At 42.5% G+C, this 19,149-nt stretch overlaps 1 protein-coding gene across 1 annotated transcript; it reads left to right on the forward strand.

The window, feature by feature from the left end:
- Nucleotides 1-17,961: 17,961 nt before the first annotated feature.
- LOC103227135 (taste receptor type 2 member 62) lies at nt 17,962-18,885 on the forward strand. Its single transcript, XM_007983286.3, has one exon. The coding sequence runs from the start codon at nt 17,962-17,964 to the stop codon at nt 18,883-18,885; it is 924 nt and encodes a 307-aa protein (XP_007981477.3).
- The last annotated feature ends 264 nt before the right edge of the window (nt 18,886-19,149 follow it).

Here is a 19,149-nt window from a genome sequence, read left to right on the forward strand (position 1 = left end):
ATGTGCCATCATGCCTGGCTACTTTTTTGTATTTTTAGTAGAGATGGGGTTTCTCCATGTTGGTCAGGCTGGTCTGGTCAGGCTGGTCTGCAAACTTCCGACCTCAGGTGATCCGCCTGCCTCGGCCTCCCAAAGTGCTGGGATTACAGGTATGAGCCACCGCACCTGGCCCTGATTAAGTCTTCTTACACTGAAACTGCTGTGTTTTCTGAACAGAGCCTTAATTAAGAAGGGACTGAAGCTTTTCCCCTCCCTCACTCCCTCCCTTCCTTTCTTCCTTCTTTTCTTCTTTCTTTCAACAGTTCTGGGGAAGTACTAAATATTAGACCAAAATTAAAACCTGACACCCACTGTACTGAGTGTTTGCTTAGAAAGTTCTTGTTTGTTTTTGAGAAGCACTATGAGTTAACGGAATGGGTATTTAGTAGCCTTTGGATTCTGTAGACTCCTAGCTTTCTGTCTCCTATGTGTAAGACTTGGACATTTCTCTTAACGTCTCTGAGACTGAGCTTCTTCACAGGCAAATGGGCTCATTTACCTTCCAGGAGCACCTCTGTGGCAGGGGGATGCACTGTGTGAAAGGGGTGAGCCCTAAGGTGGAGGCAGAAGCAAGTGGCCAAGGAATACAGTAGGCTAATTTTGACAGGAACAGTATGGGAGAAGGTGGCCTTTGTGTTGAACCTAGTAGAATGACTTCAACAGGCAGTTTTTATTCATTCATTCCACAAAAATTTATTGAGATCCTATTATGAGTCAGGCACTGCTCTAAGTGCTGGGGATATACCAGCAAACAACAAAATTGAAAAAAAAAACAAAACAAAACACAAAACCCAAACCCCACCCTCCCTGAGTGTACATTCTAGGGGGAGGAGCCAGATGGTACATAAATGAATAACAAAATGCATTCTTCAGATGGTGAGACATACTGGGAGAAAAATTGAAACAGGGTAAGGGGAATAGGAATTGCATAAGGAGGGCTCTATTATACAGATATGGTAACTTTTGAGCAAAGAATTGAAGGAGGGAAAGAATGAGCTACAAAAGTTATCGGAGAGACGAGCAATCCAGGCCAAGGAAACAGCCCTAAAGCCCAAGGCAGGCATGCATGGGGTTCATGGAAGGACAGGGAGGCCAGAGCTTTAGGAGGGAGATGGTCATAGGTGTTGGATGGGGAGCGCACACCTAAGGTCTCCCAGGCCATTTCACAGATTTTTGCTTTGACTTTGAGTGAGATGGAAACCATTAGAGGGAGTCCAGTAAAACAAGATGCATATTCTCTGACTTGCCTTTGAAGAGATCAACCTGCCCAGCGTGCAGAACACAGATGGGGCAAGGCAGGGGAGTGCTGAGGGCAGAAGCATGGGTAGGTTAGGAGCCTGTTGTCTTGGTCTAAATAAGAGATGAGGGGGCTTGAAGCAGGTTGTCCAGGACTGTGCAGGGGCTGGGAAGAGTCAGCTGTGCAGCAAATGTTTCAGGCCCACACAAGCATCAGCTTGATACCTGTACGAAATGGGAAAATGGCCTCTGTCCAAGGAATAGCATTGCAGGGTGGTGTGACCGACTGGATTGGGGTAAAGAGGGGAAATTGGGAGATGGGCTAAGGTTGGAGTCAGCATTGGTGACCAGACTAGACTCTAAACTTTCCTCCCTATCTAACCTGGAACCAGGAAAAGTTTTGAATATGGGAGACACGTGCTCAGAGGAGCATTTTGGGCTCTGGTGGCTGAACGGGGGAAGAGCTGGAAGAGGCAGCAACTGGAATCAGAGAGATAATGGTCCAGGGAAGAAACAGTAAGGGCTCAAACTTGGTCAATGAGTGGATAGAGGGTGGGGAGGAGTGACATTTTACTTGTAGTATGACAGGATGTGTTGGCTGCTTAGACATGGAGGTGAGGGAAATTAACCGATACTCATATTCAGATGGGTAGTTATATTTTTGGTTCAAAAAAATCTTATCTCAGTGTGAACGTAGGGGTGCTGGAAATAAATTTCTGCCCTTTGGGAAAATGCTTTAGAGACAATGGTGACGAATTAGGATTTTGTTTGGCGGATGGGAGACTTTGAGTGATGGGGTTGGCAATGGAAACTGAGAGGCAGGGAACCAGAAAAGCCTGGATGAGGATTGTTGAGAAAAGCCCAGGAAGCAGGCAGAGACATGTCAGATGCTCAGGAGGAGAGCATTGGTTAAAAACAGCCAAGATATGGAAGGGGCATTTATGAAGATTTGCAGTGGGTTGTGGGAGGGAATGCATCCTCCATCTCTGTCCCCCAGCAATACCTTCTATAAAAACTATACCATCATGCGGTGCTTTTGGATTTAGAGTCTTGATTTTCTTGGAAGGATGGGATTCCAAAGACTAAGGACAGTTACCCATGACTAAGACAGTCTTTTTGTTTTCCTCTGCTGCTTGTCACCTGGTAGGAGAACAAAATGAATGAAAATTTTAGTGAAGTCCTGATATTTTTCTTTCCTTTCCTCTGTTGATATGTTCTCTTCCTGCTGTCTGCTCTTCTAATCCTCCTATTTTGCTCTATGCTTCTGCTCTGTGACGTGAATTTCACATTGTGTCTCCCAATAGTCTAGCGGGATTAAATATAAAAGTCACTTTCTGATGGTGCCTTTGCTCTCCAGTTCTCTCCAGCAGCACCGACACCTCCCGCCATCCTCCCTGAGGGTCTGGCCTTCTGCCAAAGGCTGTATTTGTTCAGAAGGGGCTCTGAGGTTCACTCAGTTCTTTATTCAGTTCTTCACTGGCCTTTTATTTCCTTGTGAGGATTTGTTCTGTTTTTCTTCATTGCTCTTCTTCCAGCTTGAAATGCATCCCTCACTGCCTTTTTGCAACTTTCAGAACTAAAATACATAAAGAAAACAAACAATAGGATAGTAGAAAGATGGCCCTTGTTATTATCATGATTAGTGTTACCTTTATCACCAAGTCTTTATGAAGCACCTAATTGTAAGTGGCTGGTGAGGAGAGCAACGGACAAACATAACTACTTTAAGAAACTCTCGTGGCACTTAAGGAGTTAAGAGTCCATCACCAAGAACCGTGGACACTCACATGCAATGGAAATGGCCAAAAGTCCCAATATTCTCTGGTAAATCAAAGCCTTTTGGCTTTGATCCTTCATCTTTTACTAGGCATGCAATCTTAGGCAATTCTGTTGATTTCATTTGGCTTTGCATGGGGATAATAAGATCTTATCTAAAGTCATGGGCAGGATTACATAATCTCCCAAGGGCCCTTTAATGTTAAGATCTAAAATTTTGTGAATGCCATTGTATTAGTCTGTTTTCACGCTGCTGATAAAGACATACCCAAGACTGGGCAATTTACAAAAGAACAAGGTTTATTGGACTTACAATTCCACCTGGCTGGGAAGGCCTCACAATCATGGCAGAAGGTGAAAGGCAAGGAGGAGCAAGTCACATCTTACATGGATGGCAGCAGGCACAGAGAGCTTGTGCAGGGAAACTCCCCCTTATAATACCATCAGATCTTGTGAGACTTATTTGCTATTCTGAAAACAGCATGGGAAAGACCTGCCCCCATGATTCAATTACCTTGCACTGGGTCTCTCCCACAACACATGGAAATTCAAGATGAGATTTGGGTGGGGACACAGTCAAACCATATCAGCTGTTTACTTGAAGTTCTCAGAAACAAAGTCACAATTGATCCAATATAATTTTTTTTCTTTCCTTTTTTTTTGAGATGGAGTTTCACTCTTGTTGCCCAGGCTGGAGTGCAATGGCACAATCTTGGCTCACCACAACCTCTGCCTCCTGGGTTCAAGTGATTCTCCTGCCTCAGCCTCCTGAGTAGCTGGGATTACAGACATGTACCACCACACCCGGCAATTTTGTATTTTTAATAGAGATGGGGTTTCTTCATGTTGGTTAGGCTGGTCTCGAACTCCCGACCTCAGGTGATCCACCCGCCTCGGCCTCCCAAAGTGCTGGGATTACAGGCATGAATCACTGAGCCTGGCCAGATCCAATATAATTTTAGAATTCTTACTCTGAAGAAGAGTTCAGAGATAAGAAGGGAATACTAAAATGAAGCAGTATATAGGGCATAATACAGCCTTTAAGATGCACATTGCTGTGTGGAAAAGTTGGAACAGGGCCTTTATCTGTACGTTGGTGGCTCTGGGACAGAACATTGATAGCTGTTTTGCAGTTCTTATATGAACTAGCACCATGTCAAGCCCTTCACATACATTGCCATTCAATCTTATGAGAACTCATGTGGTTTGCTCATTTTACTGATAAATAAACTGAAATCAAGGTTATTCAGCTAGGAATAGTCAAGGTGACCTTCAAACCCAGAAGATCTGACACCAGAACTCACACTCAATTGCTGCATTTAACTCTCACCACTCTGTGTAGACACTAGGAATCTTATTTATGCAAAGGCCTTGGTAGCGATGGCTACGTTCTGAAGACTCTGGGATTTAGATGGTGTACAAAGTAAAGGAGCATTAAAGAATGTTGCCTCATTAGATGCCTGGAAGGCAGGGAACTTGCATCCAGAGTTGGAGAGAAGGCAGATATGTGAGCTAAAATGAGACACTGACCTTGTCATCCAGGAAGTTTCCTCAGAGTGTCTGCTTTCTGAGATACCCATTGAAAGTATGTCTTCTATGGGGAAAAAAGGTCTGTGTGATCCCTTAAAGACTCAGCTACTTAAAGCTGATGGAAAGAGCACAGTTCTCAGAGATAAGACCACTCCTCTAAGGCTGAGAGCTGCAGGAGGCTGGTGGCAGGTCACGGGCAGGCCGAGCAGCGGTGGAGACGGACAGCAGCAGCAGGCAGCAGAGCCGCTGTGGGAGCAGAGTCCGGGACAGCTGTGCACGGGCTGGATGCCCATGAGAGGGCTGGGTCTGGAGACCCACAGACCAAGCTGGCAGGGCGCATAGGGCCTAGTGCCATTGCAATGTGTCATTTGTCCCCCAGGCTGGGGGGACCTGGGGAAATGACTGTACAAATTGATCTTTTATGTATAAAACCTCTTCCTCCAAACTGGGCTTGAGAAATACACTGGTCTGTTGCTGTAACTGCTTTACCAAAAGGTGAGTTCTAGTTTTTCTGTTGCACTTGATATTGACAGTGAGCCCCATGAGCTTCTGTAAGGGAGTTCTTTATGCTGGCCATAACCCCTGAGATGGCTATGACGGATGTAGTCATGTAGGATGTGGTGCCTCCTTCTTCCTCAGAGTGAGCCAAGCCCTCCACCTTATAGCGATGGCAGGAGACCCAGGAGTTCACTCTAACCCTCCTCTGGTACCCCAACCCCGATTCTGTTATGTCTCTGGGTCTCCTAATGCTTACTAGAGTCTTGATCTGGAAGAGGGTAGGAGCCCAGTTTGATGGCTGCAAAGTAATTGCCTTAAAACCCAAAAGCCAGTGAAGCTCCATTCCTTCTTGACGGCTAATGATGATAATACAATGCTGCTCACTGGCCTGGCTCACCTCAGCATTGGACTGCCTCCTCCCCCAAGGTTATACTCAGTGGAGGGCGCCACCCGGACTAGGCTGGGTTTTAAGTCAAAGTGCAGTGTGCACAGGAACGCAGGGGTCTGATATGGCTGCCCAGTGCTGTGGGGCATCAGGGTGCTGTGGGCTGGGCTCAGAGGGGCTCAAGAATGCCAGGCTCGGTGAGCTCCCTCCAGTAACCAGGAGATGCTGGGACCAGCATCTTCTGGTAGGCACTATGCCAAGAGGCCGTTCTTATAGAAAGCCACTCTTCAGTGGAACTGTTTCCATCACCCAGGAATACTGGGTGACAACCATGAAAGCTTGAGCACAGCTTTTTTTTCCTGGCAATTCTTTTCAACATTTCTGTTTTACCAGGTTTTTTTTTTTCACTTATGTAATGAATACCTGCATACGTTCTCTTTGTACACATTCCAGCATTACAAATAAAGCAGAAATTCACCTTGACTACCATTCCTGATTCAATCCCCTGGGTATCAGTTTATTTTTAAACTTTCAGACTTCCCCCCCATGCTTTCTCTTTCTCTCTAATTAGGCATAGCGTGTTTTTATATATATAGATTTTTATATAATTGATATCAGCTGTACACGCTGTATACATTTTTCTGAAACAACTTTCTTCATTTGACTGTCTTGGAGCTTTCTCCATATCAGTATATATAGATTTAGCTAATCCTTTTAACTGTGGCAGGGCATTCCACAGTATAGCGTATCATATTTTATGTAATTAAACATAATGTGTCTGAGCCGGGTGTGGTGGCTCACACCTGTATTCCTAGCACTTTGGGAGGTGGAGGCGGGTGGATGGCCTGAGGTCAGGAATTCGAGACCAGCCTGGCCAACATGGCAAAACCCTGTCTCTACTAAAAATACAAAAATTAGCCGGGCACAGTGGTGGGCACATATAGTCCCAGCTACTCAGGAGGCAGAGGCTTGAGAATTGCTTGAACCTGGGAGGCAGAGGTTGCAGTGAGCCGAGATGGTGCCACTGCACTCCAGCCTGGGTGACAAAGCAAGACTCCATCTCAAAAAAAAAAAGTTACTGTGTCTGGACCAAGGCCTCCTTTTACAAAAATGTTGGGGGAATGACCCCCATACTATGGTGAACTGAAATTCATAAACTCTATTAATTTACCTAAAATGATTAAAACTCAATATGATGTCCTAATTGAATATAAGAATATAAAGGAAAGCAATTTATAATAAAAATAATTTGCATTTTGATATATAAATAGTTCACATTTGATAGGTAAGTGGTACACCATAGTAGATAACATAATGAAATAGACAGGTGCTTGCCCCTATAGGGAAATGCAAGGGAATGTGACAGATCCAAATCCAGACAGATTTAGGTGTGTTTTGTTACGGATTTAAATAATGCGTGTAATGTTGCCATCAACTTCATGATTTTTCTGAGATGATAAAAACTCATGGTAAAGATTCAAATTAAACAAAGTTCCAGAGTCTTTCAATTTATTTGATGGTTTCATTTTTAGGAAAGTCATTGTATATTAAAAGTGTGCAAGAATTACTTTATATATAGTGTAGTTAAATTCTTGGCTCAGATGTTTTTCGCCCACACGAATGCCTGGCAGGACACCCAAAGTCCTTGCTCGATGGGGTAAAATTCTTCATTTTGTGGTGCATCCTGGCTGCAACCAATAACTGTCAATAGTAATCCCGAAGACGGTGACCACCAAAAACACTCACATAAATTTCCTAAATACCTTTCAGAGGGAGGCGCTATTCACGTTAAGAACCAATGATTTAATGATAATGCTGACGCTCTTTTCCCCCTCTAGAGGTTTGCAGCAAGAAGCACCCTTCTCTATGCCTTTTTGTGTGCATGTCAGAACAAATCCTCAGGGAAGAATATTGTTTCAACTTAGGGGCTCTCACTAGGCGGGGGCATGAAGTGTGACTTCTCCAGAGGATGGCTGTTTCATTTTCTGTTTCTCTTCTCTACGTGGTCTCCAGACCTGGGATGGAGCAAATTCCAGTTCACTCAGAAAACCCAGAGTTATGACCTTTCTTTTATCTCTGGGAATCCAGCCTTCCTTAGGGGAGGTCACGCTGACTGGGCCTTCTCAGAGGAGTGTCTCACTCATGATTTCAAAGAGCTCACCCTACTCTTCCAAGAAGGCCCTCCTCAGCTAGTCTGACTTGTTGTAAACTAAACACATTGTGAGATTTAATCTCTGGTAAGACAGCTCTTTGATGGGAATGCCACTACTTAGACAAATGTCAGGTTCAGAATAGGAACAAAATAAGCAGAAGCTATTATTATTAGATTCATTGATTAGCAAGGTATTTTGATTTAAAATTGTCAGTAGCTTGAAGGCATTTCTTGAAGAGATGGTAAAGCTGGACTTGGTCCCGGAGAGACTGATGAAAAGGAAAGAGGTAAGTACTTAGACAGTGATTGAGAAAGAGAGAGAAAGTCAGAATCCTGGAATCTTAGGCTGGCAGGGAACTTTGAAGATATTTAGCTCAAGGTCTTTGACGCCCATTGCAGGATTCAAAATATTAAGACAATGCTGTTACCAGATTTGAGATATGTTTGTTAGTAAGAAATAAAAATACCTCCTTCTTTATTTATTATTTTTATTTTTATTTGAGATGGAGTCATGCTGTGTCACCTGGGCTGGAGTACAGTGGCGCGATCTTGGCTCATGCAACCTCTTCTAGGGTTCAAGCAATTCTCCTCAGTCTCCTGAGTAGTTGGAACTACAGGCATGCGCCACCATGCCCAGCTAACTTTTTTTTTTTTTTTTTTTTTTTGTATTTTTAGTAGAGTCAGGATTTTGCCATGTTGGCCAGGTTGGTCTCGAACTCCTCCTGACCTCAGCTTATCCCCCAGTCTTGGCCTCCCAAGGTGCTGGGATTACAGGCGTGAGCCACCACGCCTGGGCCCTCTTTTTTTATTTATTTATTTTTATTTTTTTGAGACGGAGTCTCACTCTGTAGTCCAGGCTGGAGTAGTGGAGTAATCTCGGCTCACTGCAACCTTCGCCTCCCGGATTCAAGTGATTCTCCTGCCTCAGCCTCCTGAGTAGCTGGGATTACAAGCACATGCCACCATGCCTAGCTACTTTTTGTGTTTTTAATAGAGATGGGGTTTCACCACGTTGGCCAGGCTGGTCTTGAACTCCTGACCTCAGGTAATACACTCGCCTCAGCCTCCCAAAGGGCTGGGATTACAGACATGAGCCGCTGTGCCTGGCTACACACATATCTTTATGTATCTTGCCTTATCAAATGTTCCTGACGTTGCCAAGTGCTTCTTATTACATTTGTACACATCAAATATGAAAAAGAGGGAGAGATTTATCCTAGGTTACATCTTGAGAAAGTGACAAAAGTATAACTGAAGCCCAATTCTTCTGAATCTAAATTATATGCATTTTGTAACAGACCAATGCTAAATTAATTTAAAATGGTAAAATGTCATGATGAAACATTTTATTTTTGCAACTTTCCTTGCAATGTCACCCTATTTTCTGATTCTTTTAAATATTTGCCTGCATGGGCGTATTTACTCATTGCCACCTGGTGACGGGCGTATTTTACTCATTGCCACCTGGTGACGTAATTATGAAATATTATGGGAAAAAGGAAAAACAGGGAAGGTGAGAAAACACTTGTTAGTTATTCAGAACAGCAATTTTGGTTCCGAAGTTTGAGATTTAATCACTGAGAAGTGGCACAGAAATAAAGCTGGTTTCTTTGGGTTCCATCAGGCGATGTGAAATATCGTGAAGCGAGGTGGTATCATGGAGTTCCATCCAGGGCAAATGTAGAATGGCACAGCTTCACTACATTTTTCTGAGAAAAACAGAGGCACAGACAGTGTATCTCATAAATAAGAGCAAATCCTGGAGTGCGTACGACATCCTTAAACAAGATTACATGAAAAAATGATGGATGTGAATGTGTTTAGCACAATGTCAGCTTCATATTAGATTTTTAATTAATGTTGGCTTTATTTGAGGTTGTATCTCTTTTCTGGAACTACTTAATATCTTGTGGTTTTTGATTTCTTTCCTTCCTTTCTTTCTTTCATTTTTCTCCTTCCTTCCTTCCTTCCTTCCTTCCTTCCTTCCTTCCTTCCTTCCTTCCTTCCTTTCTCTTTCTTTCTTTCTTTCTTTCTTTCTTTCTTTCTTTCTTTCTTTCTTTCTTTCTTCTTTCTTTCTTTCTTTCTTTCCTTTTTCTTTCTTTCTCTTTGTTTCTTTCTCTTTCTCTTTCTCTTTTTCTCTCCTCTCTCTTTTCTTTCTTTCTCTTTCTCTCCTCTCTTTCTTTCTCTTTCTTTCTCTTTTTCTCTCCTTCTCTCTCTTTCTCTCTTTCCTTCCTTTCTTCCTTCTTTCTTTCTTTCTTTCTTTCTTTCTTTCTTTCTTTCTTTCTTTCTTTCTTTCTTCCTTCCTTCCTTCCTTCCTTCCTTCCTTCCTTCCTTCCTTCTTTCTTTCTTTCTTTCTTTCTTTCTTTCTTTCTTTCTTTCTTTCTTTCTTTCTCTCTTTTTCTCTCCTTCCTTCCTTCTTTCTCTTTCTTTCTTTCTTTCTTTCTTTCTTTCTTTCTTTCTTTCTTTCTTTCCTTCCTTCCTTCCTTCCTTCCTTCCTTCCTTCTTTCTTTCTTTCTTTTTCTCTCCTTCTCTCTCCTTCCTTCCTTCCTTCTTTCTTTCTTTCTTTCTTTTTCTCTCCTTCTCTCTCCTTCCTTCCTTCCTTCCTTCCTTCCTTCCTTCCTTCCTTCCTTCCTTCCTTCCTTCCTTCCTCTCTCTCTCTCTCTTTCTTTCCTTCTTTCTTTCTCTCTTTCTTTCTTTCTTTCTTTCTTTCTTTCTTTCTTTCTTTCTTTCTTTCTTTCTTTCTTTCTTTCTTTCTTTCTTTCTTTCTTTCTTTCTTTCTTTCTTTCTTTCTCTTTCTTTCGACAGAGCCTTGCTGTATTGTCTAGATTGGAGTGCAATGGCACGATCTCTGCTCACTGCAACCTCCACCTCCCAGGTTCAAGCAATTCTCCTGCCTCAGCCTCCCAAGTAGCTGGGATTACAGGCACTTGCCACCACAACCGGCCATTTATTTTGTATTTTTAGTAGAGATGGGGTTTTACCATGTTGGCCAGGGTGGTCTCAAACTCCTGACCTCAGGTAATCCACCCGCCTCAACTCCCAAAATGCTGGGATTACAGACTTGAGCCACTGTGCTTGGCCTTGTGATTTTTTAAAAAACATTTTTTTCTTACTTTTGTTCCCATTATCTGATGGAGGAAGAAAATGAACTCATCTATCAACCGACTTACTGGGAGCCTGGTGTTCATTTCCTATTGGTTCCACATTCACTCCTTAGTGCTCCTGCAGCCACTCTGAAATCCCTTCCTAGTTTTACCCAGCTGGAAACGCCACTACCTTAGCCACACTGAAGTTCCTCTACATTCTTCATTTCTGCACGTGCAGGCAAGTAAAACGATAGGGATTTCTGTGGGCGTTGTCAGGAGCTGAAAGACTGGGAATGCTTTTTAAAACTCCTTCTCCATTGAGTTTAAGAGGAAACGGGCTAGTTTTCCCATTATTTTGGAAAGACAGCAGATGCCTCTTCATTTACCTCTTTATTTTACCCTCCCATGCCCAGTACTGTCCTACCACTAAGAGTGAGTATATAGGTTGCCGCATTCTGGCCTTGTCCTAAGAAGAAGTGTTTCATAATCTAACACCACCAATACTCCCCTCACCCCCTGTGCCTTAAGGAAGGGCTGGGCTGCTGAGTGGCGGGCGGGGGCTGTCTGAGGATGGGAGGGGGAAATAAGATGGAACAGGGTGGAGATAAAAAAAATCAGGAGAAAAATTATTATTTGAGAAATGGAAATCTTGGATTAGGATTTTTTTTTTGCAAGATGATTAAGCCATTTTAGAAACATGACTCATATTGTCTTCTGCCCTTTCTTCCTTCAAGTAATTATGAAGAACACATACTTGGAAGATTCTAATAAAATTATGAGCAATATTAGATCACTTTAATTCCTGTTTACAGAGGACAGCAGTCCAGTATCTAACTGTGAGAGGAAAATGAGTCTTTGCTTCTAGGAGGCACCATCATTTACGAAAACCAAAGAGGACCAATTTGACTGTTTTTACTTGTACCCCTCTCTTTCTTGACTTTTCGCATTTTTTTCTTAAGATTTTATCAAAGTGATATATGCATCTAGACTAAAGAGCCAGGTATTCCTACTTAAAGGGCCAGATATTTCTCTGTTTATTTTTTTAAAAATAGAGGCTTTAGTTTCCATCCTCCTCCAATTCCTGTTTCCCAAGGCAACTACTTTCAACTCTTTTACTTGATGTGTGTGTGTGTTTACATGTGTGTGCATGTGCACGTGTGTGTCTGCATGTGTGCATGTGTGTGCTTTCCACTGTGGAATATGAACCCTTAGTTCTTCCTCATCCTCATTCCCCTGGCAAACCCTTTCTGTCTCCCACTTTTCAGTATAGTTTTATTGTAATGGTAAAATCAATATTTAGTGTTTAAAATATTATGCCAATGCAAATGCTATTCGTGGTGAAATCATGTATTAAACTGCAATTAATTTTTCTTTCCTGTACACATTTTTGTTTCCATTGATTTAACAATTACCTTATTTTGTTTGCTTTTTTGTTCTCAATTCCATCATCAAGTATCCTCAAATTTTATTTGCCTGAGAAAATTTCTCCTGGAGCTTCATATCCTGCTCCAGCCTGGACTTATGCTCAGGCTTGATGCACCTCCCTCAATCCTGGGTCTGCCCTTACAGTCCTCATGGTGGCCTCCTCTGCCTATCTCTCACCTTTCACCTCATGTTGCCTGGACTCATGTCTTCCTTTATCGTGCCTACTCTCCCGCTTTGGAAGGACATATTCTCCAGCATCCTCCAGAAAAAGAGAACATAGAAAACTGACTTTATTTGGAGACTTTGCATGTCTGAAAAGTCTTTATTTTGTCCTTGTACTTGAGTATCCAGATAGAGAATTCCAAGGTAGAGATAATTTTCCTTCTGCATATTGAAGACATTGCTCTGTTGCCTTCTAGCTTCCAAAATTACTATGGAAAAGTATAAAATAACTTGAATTCCTAATATTATATTTTGAATTTAGTATTTTTCCTCTCTTTTTTTTTCCTCTCTAAAAGCTTGTAGGAACTTCTCTTTGTGCTCAGTTTTCTAAAAGTATATGAAATGAGACAGAAACTTGGTGAGTCTTTCTAATATGAAGGGTCATGTTCTTTAGCTTTGGGAACTTTTCTTCTATTTTGTTGATTTTTTTTCCACCCATTTATGACATCTCTCTGTTTAGAACTCCTATTTCTTGGTTATTAGATATCCTGGATTGGCATTCTCTTTTGTTTTTAACCTATGGGTTTATTTCCTCTCTTTTCTGAGATATTTAATAAATTTTAGCTTTCACCTCTTCTATTGACATTTAATCTTAGATATTGTCATTTTAATTCCAAGAACTGTCTTTTAAAAAATTTTGAGTATTTCTTTTAAACAGTAACCTGTTTGTATGTTATTATTATATTCTCATAAATCTAAGAATACGGATATCATTTTGGGAAAGCTTTCTTCTTCTTGCATTGTTTTCTTCCTCCAAATACCTGTTTTGTTTTGGTCTTATTTTCCATGCTAGGTGCCATTCTCAGATGTCGCAAGCTCCTTGTTGCCTGCTCCTGTTGCAAAAGAGATGGAAAGGCTGACTGGAAACTCTGAACTCATGAATGGGACTTGTTAACTATGGGCTTTACTATAAAGTGATTGGCTGGACCAATTATTTGAGGAATATCTGACATTGTCTTTATGTCTTCCTTTTAGAATGTTTGAATTCTTGGAAAAGACTATACTCATCTGCCCGTAGGGTAAAAGCCTGGGTTCCAGAGTTCTGAAAACCATGTGAGAGGAGAGCATTTGCTCACCTAATGTCCCTGTTTCAGTATAGTACCCTTGTCTCAACTGTGCTATAGATGTATCCAGCTCAGTGATCCTGTTTTATCCTTTCCAGAGAATACTAGGGTGAGAGAGTGGTGGTTGCCCAGGTATACAAAAGGGGAACAGTGATTTGGGAATCTGAATCTTAAACTGACTTTTAACTAATTTTTCTCTAGAGGAACCTGGTATGGCAAATCTTGGGTAAAACTCAGGTTCATTTTTGACTTTTCCTTCTGCTTGGATAGGATTCTGTTTTCATAGGGCTGTTGTATCTTTGATCACTCTTCCAACTATTTTGTTTGAATTTATGCCTTAATTTCTCTCTCTATATATATATTATATATATTTTTTGAGACGGAGTCTCTCTCTGTAGGTCAAGCTGGAATGTGGCGTGATCTTGGCTCACTGCAACCTCTGCCTCCCGGGTTCCAGTTCAAGCAATTCTCCTGCCTCAGCCTCCCGAGTAGCTGGGATTACAGGCACACGCCACCATGCCCAGCTGATTTTGTTTTGTATTTTTAGTAGAGACGGGATTTCACCATGTTGGCCAGGCTGGTCTTGAATGCCTGACCTTGTGATCCGCCTGCCTTGGCCTCCCAAAGTGTTGGGATTACAGGCGTGAGCCACTGTACCTGGCCTCAAAAATCTTTCACAGTTAATTTAGAAGAGTTTTGGGGAGGAAAGGGAAGAAGGTGTGTTGATGCAATCTGTCCTTACCGCTCTTGTTGACTTTGGATCTATCTATGGCAGCACCTTAAATTTGTTTCTTGCAATGGAATTCTTTCTTTGAAATAGTATGTAGAAGCTCAGTATATAAAATACATATAAGCAGGACTGCTCTGTTTGAAAAGGAAATGAGGGTTTGTGGTTTTACTTTCTCAGTTCTCCTCTTACCCTTTCCCTACCATGAGAACTCCCTGGAAAGCATAATTTGTAAACCACTGATTTAGAAGTTACTGAACATAACTTATCCCTCCAGTAGATGTTAGACATTGAGTGAAGTTCATAGCAGTATGGAAAGAACATTCGATTTATTCCTTTAGATATTAATTTTATTGTTTCTAAATGCTCGAATGGAGCAAGGCAAAGAGAAAGATTTATTCTAAAGATCTTTTAGTTGAAATACAATTGGACTCAACTTCCTTGCAGGCTAACTTTATAATGATAAAAAATAACTGTCAAATGCTATTTTTATTTGAGAGGAAAGTCTGTAGATTTACCTGAATATTAAACAATATTTAACTATACATTCACATTTTGATAATGGAAGATGTTAGATATTCCTAAATTTACTTTCAGAAAGCTAAAATTTTCTTTTATGCTGGATTGCTATTAGAGCCAATGTTTATTCTAAATTACTTACTTAAATATAAGAGTCAGAGGAGGTCTTCAGGGTGTGAAAAAATATTTAGGACTTGTCCTGCAGGGAAATCATTAATAAATTTGTGCCTAGTTTAGCTTAACATTTATGCACAGCCTAGCCATTAAAAACATTGTTATTTCCTTCTTCCTCCACCTTTTCCTGGAGTGGGCCATCAGTTACCTGATAAAGCCATGGAAATATGTGGAAGTATTTATGCAATGCACATCACTCAAAAGTCCAGTTGGGAATGGGTGCCAAGATTGAGAAACCTTGTCAAATGAAATGTGTTTTTTTATGTCTCTAAGATGAACCAATGTATTCTTGAATGTGATAAGAAAAGAAAATAAAAACAAAAAACAAATGAATCAACAGAAACCAAAAAGCACTTTACTAGTGTCAAGGGCTAACGTGAGGGAAGTGCTAGTAGCTCTTTGCAGAATCTCCCATTTTAATCCAGTCTTCTGCTGTTACTTGTTTACCATTACTGCCATTTCACAGAAGACTCAGGCTTCATCCTAAAAAAAATATCTCCAATCATGTTGCAGAAAAGAATTCGTTAGCGTCAGCTGTAGGAAGGAGACACCTTTAAAAAAGAGAAATGTGACCCAAACTTTTGTGAGAAACAACTTGTATTTTGATTGCTATTTCATATTTGGAGGAGTCTTGAAAAACTGAGAAAACCTAAAACATCGTTTTGCTTATGACCTCTTTTGGTGGCAGACTATGAATGGGACATGGGACCCCCATAAGATATATCTAGCTAAGCATTGAGAGATGGTTAAACAGGTGCCTGTGGGAAAGGTACTCTGTCAGCCTTCTTATAGAAGAGTATTGAAACAGGAGAAAATGTTTACTGTCTAGAGCTATCAACTGTAGGAAAGGAAAAGTCCTGGGGAAGACTTGCTCTGGCAAAGTGCACACTTTGGCACCTCTGCAGAGAACATGAAGGTTGCCTGCAAACACTGAATGTCTACTTGGTTACATGTGACCGCAACAGGGCGTGTGTACCATGGCCTCGGCTCGCTTCTTGATGACATCATGAAACTGGGCTCTGGCCAAAGGATTTTGAGATGAGCCAAAATGTTGTGAAGCATGCAGAAGCCACTCATTGCTGTTGTCTTCAAGAAGCCAGAGGAAGACATGCAAAGAATTAAATAAAGACACTGAAACTGTGTTACAAAACGGTTGATCAGGTTGAATTATCTGCTCTCTAACTATCTTTTGAGAGTTCAAAAAAAATTAGCAGCTCTTCAACTAGCCGGGCGTAGTGGCAGGCGCCTGTAATCCTAGCTACTCCAGAGGTTGAGGCAGGAGAATGGCATGAACCCGGGAGGTGGAGCTTGCAGTTAGGCAAGATCGAACCACTGCACTCCAGCCTGGGCAACAGAGCGAGACTCCGTCTCAAAACAAACACACAAACAAACAAACAAACAAACAGCTCTTCAAGCAATTGCTGTATTCGAGAACTCAACCTCTTTTTCTTGAAGTTGCCATCATAAATGTTTGTCCTTGTTTTTATTTCTCTTTAATCTTTCACACACAGTCCTCTCTCACCTGTAGAATCTTGAGTGAGACCATGGGAAGTAGGCAAGGCCATTTTTTATGACTCCTCTTGGTGGAGAGCCCTGACTCCAAGATCTGAGACATTTGCCGGAGGATTCCCTTCCCTGTTTTTCTACCCACACCTCTGCTTTCTTCTACCCTCCTTCTCTCTCTTCCTTCTTAACCTTTTTGTTTTTACTTTTTCCATATTCATAGGCATTCTTTCCTCAGTTGAACCTGTCCTCATGGCTCCCTGAGCCTGGGTTGGCTGATCTGAACCAGTGTCATTTTGTGTGGTTGTCAGTAAAGGCAAAATGTAACATGTGTGAAATCACTTTTTAAATGACAAGGTGGGGCGTGTGCAGTGGCTCACACCTGTAATCCCAGCACTTTAGGAGGCCAAGTTGGGCAGATCACAAGGTCAAGAGATCGAGACCATCCTGGCCCACATGATGAAACCCGGTCTCTACTAAAAATACAAAAATTAGCCAGGTGTGGTGGTGCACGTCTGTAGTCCCAGCTACTCAGGAGGCTGAGGCAGGAGAATTGCTTGAACCCGGGAGACAGAGGTTGCAGTGAGCCGAGATCACGTCACTGCACTCCAGTCTGGCGACAGAGCGAGACTCTGTCTCAAAAAAAAGAGACAAGGTGTTCCAGCAGGATGGTTTTCACTATTATATCTTCAGGATTGTTATAGGACAGGGCTCAGTCTACATAAAGCAGAACTTCCCGTGTGGCCCAGCTTTGCCCTGAGCTCCTCTTGTCATTCCACCAACTCTTGCTTCCCCCAGCTCCTATGGTGATGTCCTCTCTGGGTCAGTTTCCCTTCTCTGTCTTTCTTGTCTTTTCATTATGACTTATCTACTCTCTCTCATTTCCTCAGAGGCTTCTTAGGAACTGATTACTTTTGGTTGATCAAGCACACTGGAGCCAAGGGGATAATAGTTAATAGATTTGATGGTAACACATCAGAGAAACCCACATTTTAACTGGAGATTCCATGAACTCCAATATGGAGCTTGACAGTGAAATTTTAGGCAGCATGAGAGGTCAGTGGTTAGGGAGCCTTTTCTTGGTAATCTGAAGCCTTGTGCATGTGAATGATTTTTCTGTTCCACCCATTCAGGAGGTGAGCTAATGCCGTGTATAGAGGCTACTGAATAAAATATTAAGGCAGGATGCGAAGGGAAGATTTGTGGTTTGGGGAGAACAATAAGAGTAACAAACTCTTTTAAAGAAGAGTTAGGAAAGAAATAGTACAGTTAAGACATAACGTACAAAATGTGGGTATTTTCAGTCACCCCGGCAGCCTCTATTCTGTTAACATTTCCCTGCATCTGGCTCTGAGAAAGGATAGGCAAATACAGGTTATGCAAATAGAGACGGTGTCCTTGAGCTGGGAGTGGTTTGCATGCCAAAGGAGATTACAGAAATTATCTTTTCAAATGTTGGGGACTGGGGGTGTTTGCTGGTGGCTGGGATTTTCTATGAATCCAGGGACAAGGGCTTCTGAGTCTCTGGTGTCAACAGGGTGGCTTGACTTGGCCAGAGAGACTGTTTTTCCCTGCAGATGTGTCCCAGTCCTCTGCAGTAGGAGCCGAGACTTAGCAGAACCTCCATGGAGAAGATGCCCTCCTCACCCACATTGATCTTCATGGCCATCTTTTGCCTGGAGTCATTGGCTGCAATGCTGCAGAATGGCTTCTTGGTCACAGTGCTGGGCAGGGAGTGGGTAAGGTGCCGGAATCTGTCCGCAAGTGACATGATTGTGGCCTGTCTCGCTGCCTCCCGGTTCTGCCTCCATGGGGTAGCCATGGTGAGCAACTTCCTGGCCTCCCTAGATTTTTGGCGCACAGTTCCCTATGTGAACACCTTCTGGGACCTTTTCAATGCCCTCACTTTGTGGTTTACTGCCTTGCTTGCTGCTTTCTACTGTGTGAAGATCTCATCTTTCTCCCACCCAACCTTCGCCTGGCTGAAGTGGAGGATCTCTCGGTCAGTGCCCAGGCTGATCCAGGTCTCCCTGATCATCTGTGGCCTGGAAGTCATCTCATCAGCCACTGGGAATGTACTGTTTGGTCCGAGGAAGGTCTCCCTGAATTCCTACGGAAACGAAACTCTAGTTTATAGAGTGCAGGCTTCATTTGAGCTCTACTTTTTCCTTTATGAAGGGTTTGTGTTGTTGATTCCATTCCTCCTGTTCCTAGTGTCCACTGTCTTGCTCATAGTCTCACTGTGCTGGCACTTGGGGCAGATGAGGGACCGCAGGCCCGGGCCCTGTCATCCCAGTACCCAGGCTTACACCGTGGCTCTAAAGTCACTCACCGTTTCTCTCATCTTCTGTACATTGTACTTCCTGTTCTTGTTTGTTTCTGCTTTGAAAATCATAAACTTTCAGAATCACTGGCACTGGGCCTGGGAAGTGCTAATCTATGCCAACATCTGTCTGCACTCTACCTTCCTGGTGCTGAGGAGCCCCAAACTGAAAAAGGGCCTGAAGACATGGCCTCAGCTGCAGTGCCCATGTGCTGCTGGCTCATAGGGCTTTGGAAGGTGCTGGCCATAGGGTGGTTCTGCTCCTGAGTTATCCGTGTCAATAACCAGTCCTGTGACGAATGATCCTGGTTCTGGCAGGAGTGCATATGGTTTGGGTTCTGTCTTTCTCTTTCCAGTTTCTTCTTTCTCTCCCACTTTGTCCATGCCTCAGAATCCCTTTTCCATCTTGCTGTCTGTGTTCTTACCATCCCCTCCACTGCTGTGAGTCTCTAGTCCTAGCCTTCAATCACCTTGGCCTTTGCTGGTGGCC

The sequence above is a fragment of the Chlorocebus sabaeus genome, chromosome 21 (assembly GCF_047675955.1).
Source record: "Chlorocebus sabaeus isolate Y175 chromosome 21, mChlSab1.0.hap1, whole genome shotgun sequence".
Taxonomy (NCBI): Eukaryota; Metazoa; Chordata; class Mammalia; order Primates; family Cercopithecidae; genus Chlorocebus; species Chlorocebus sabaeus.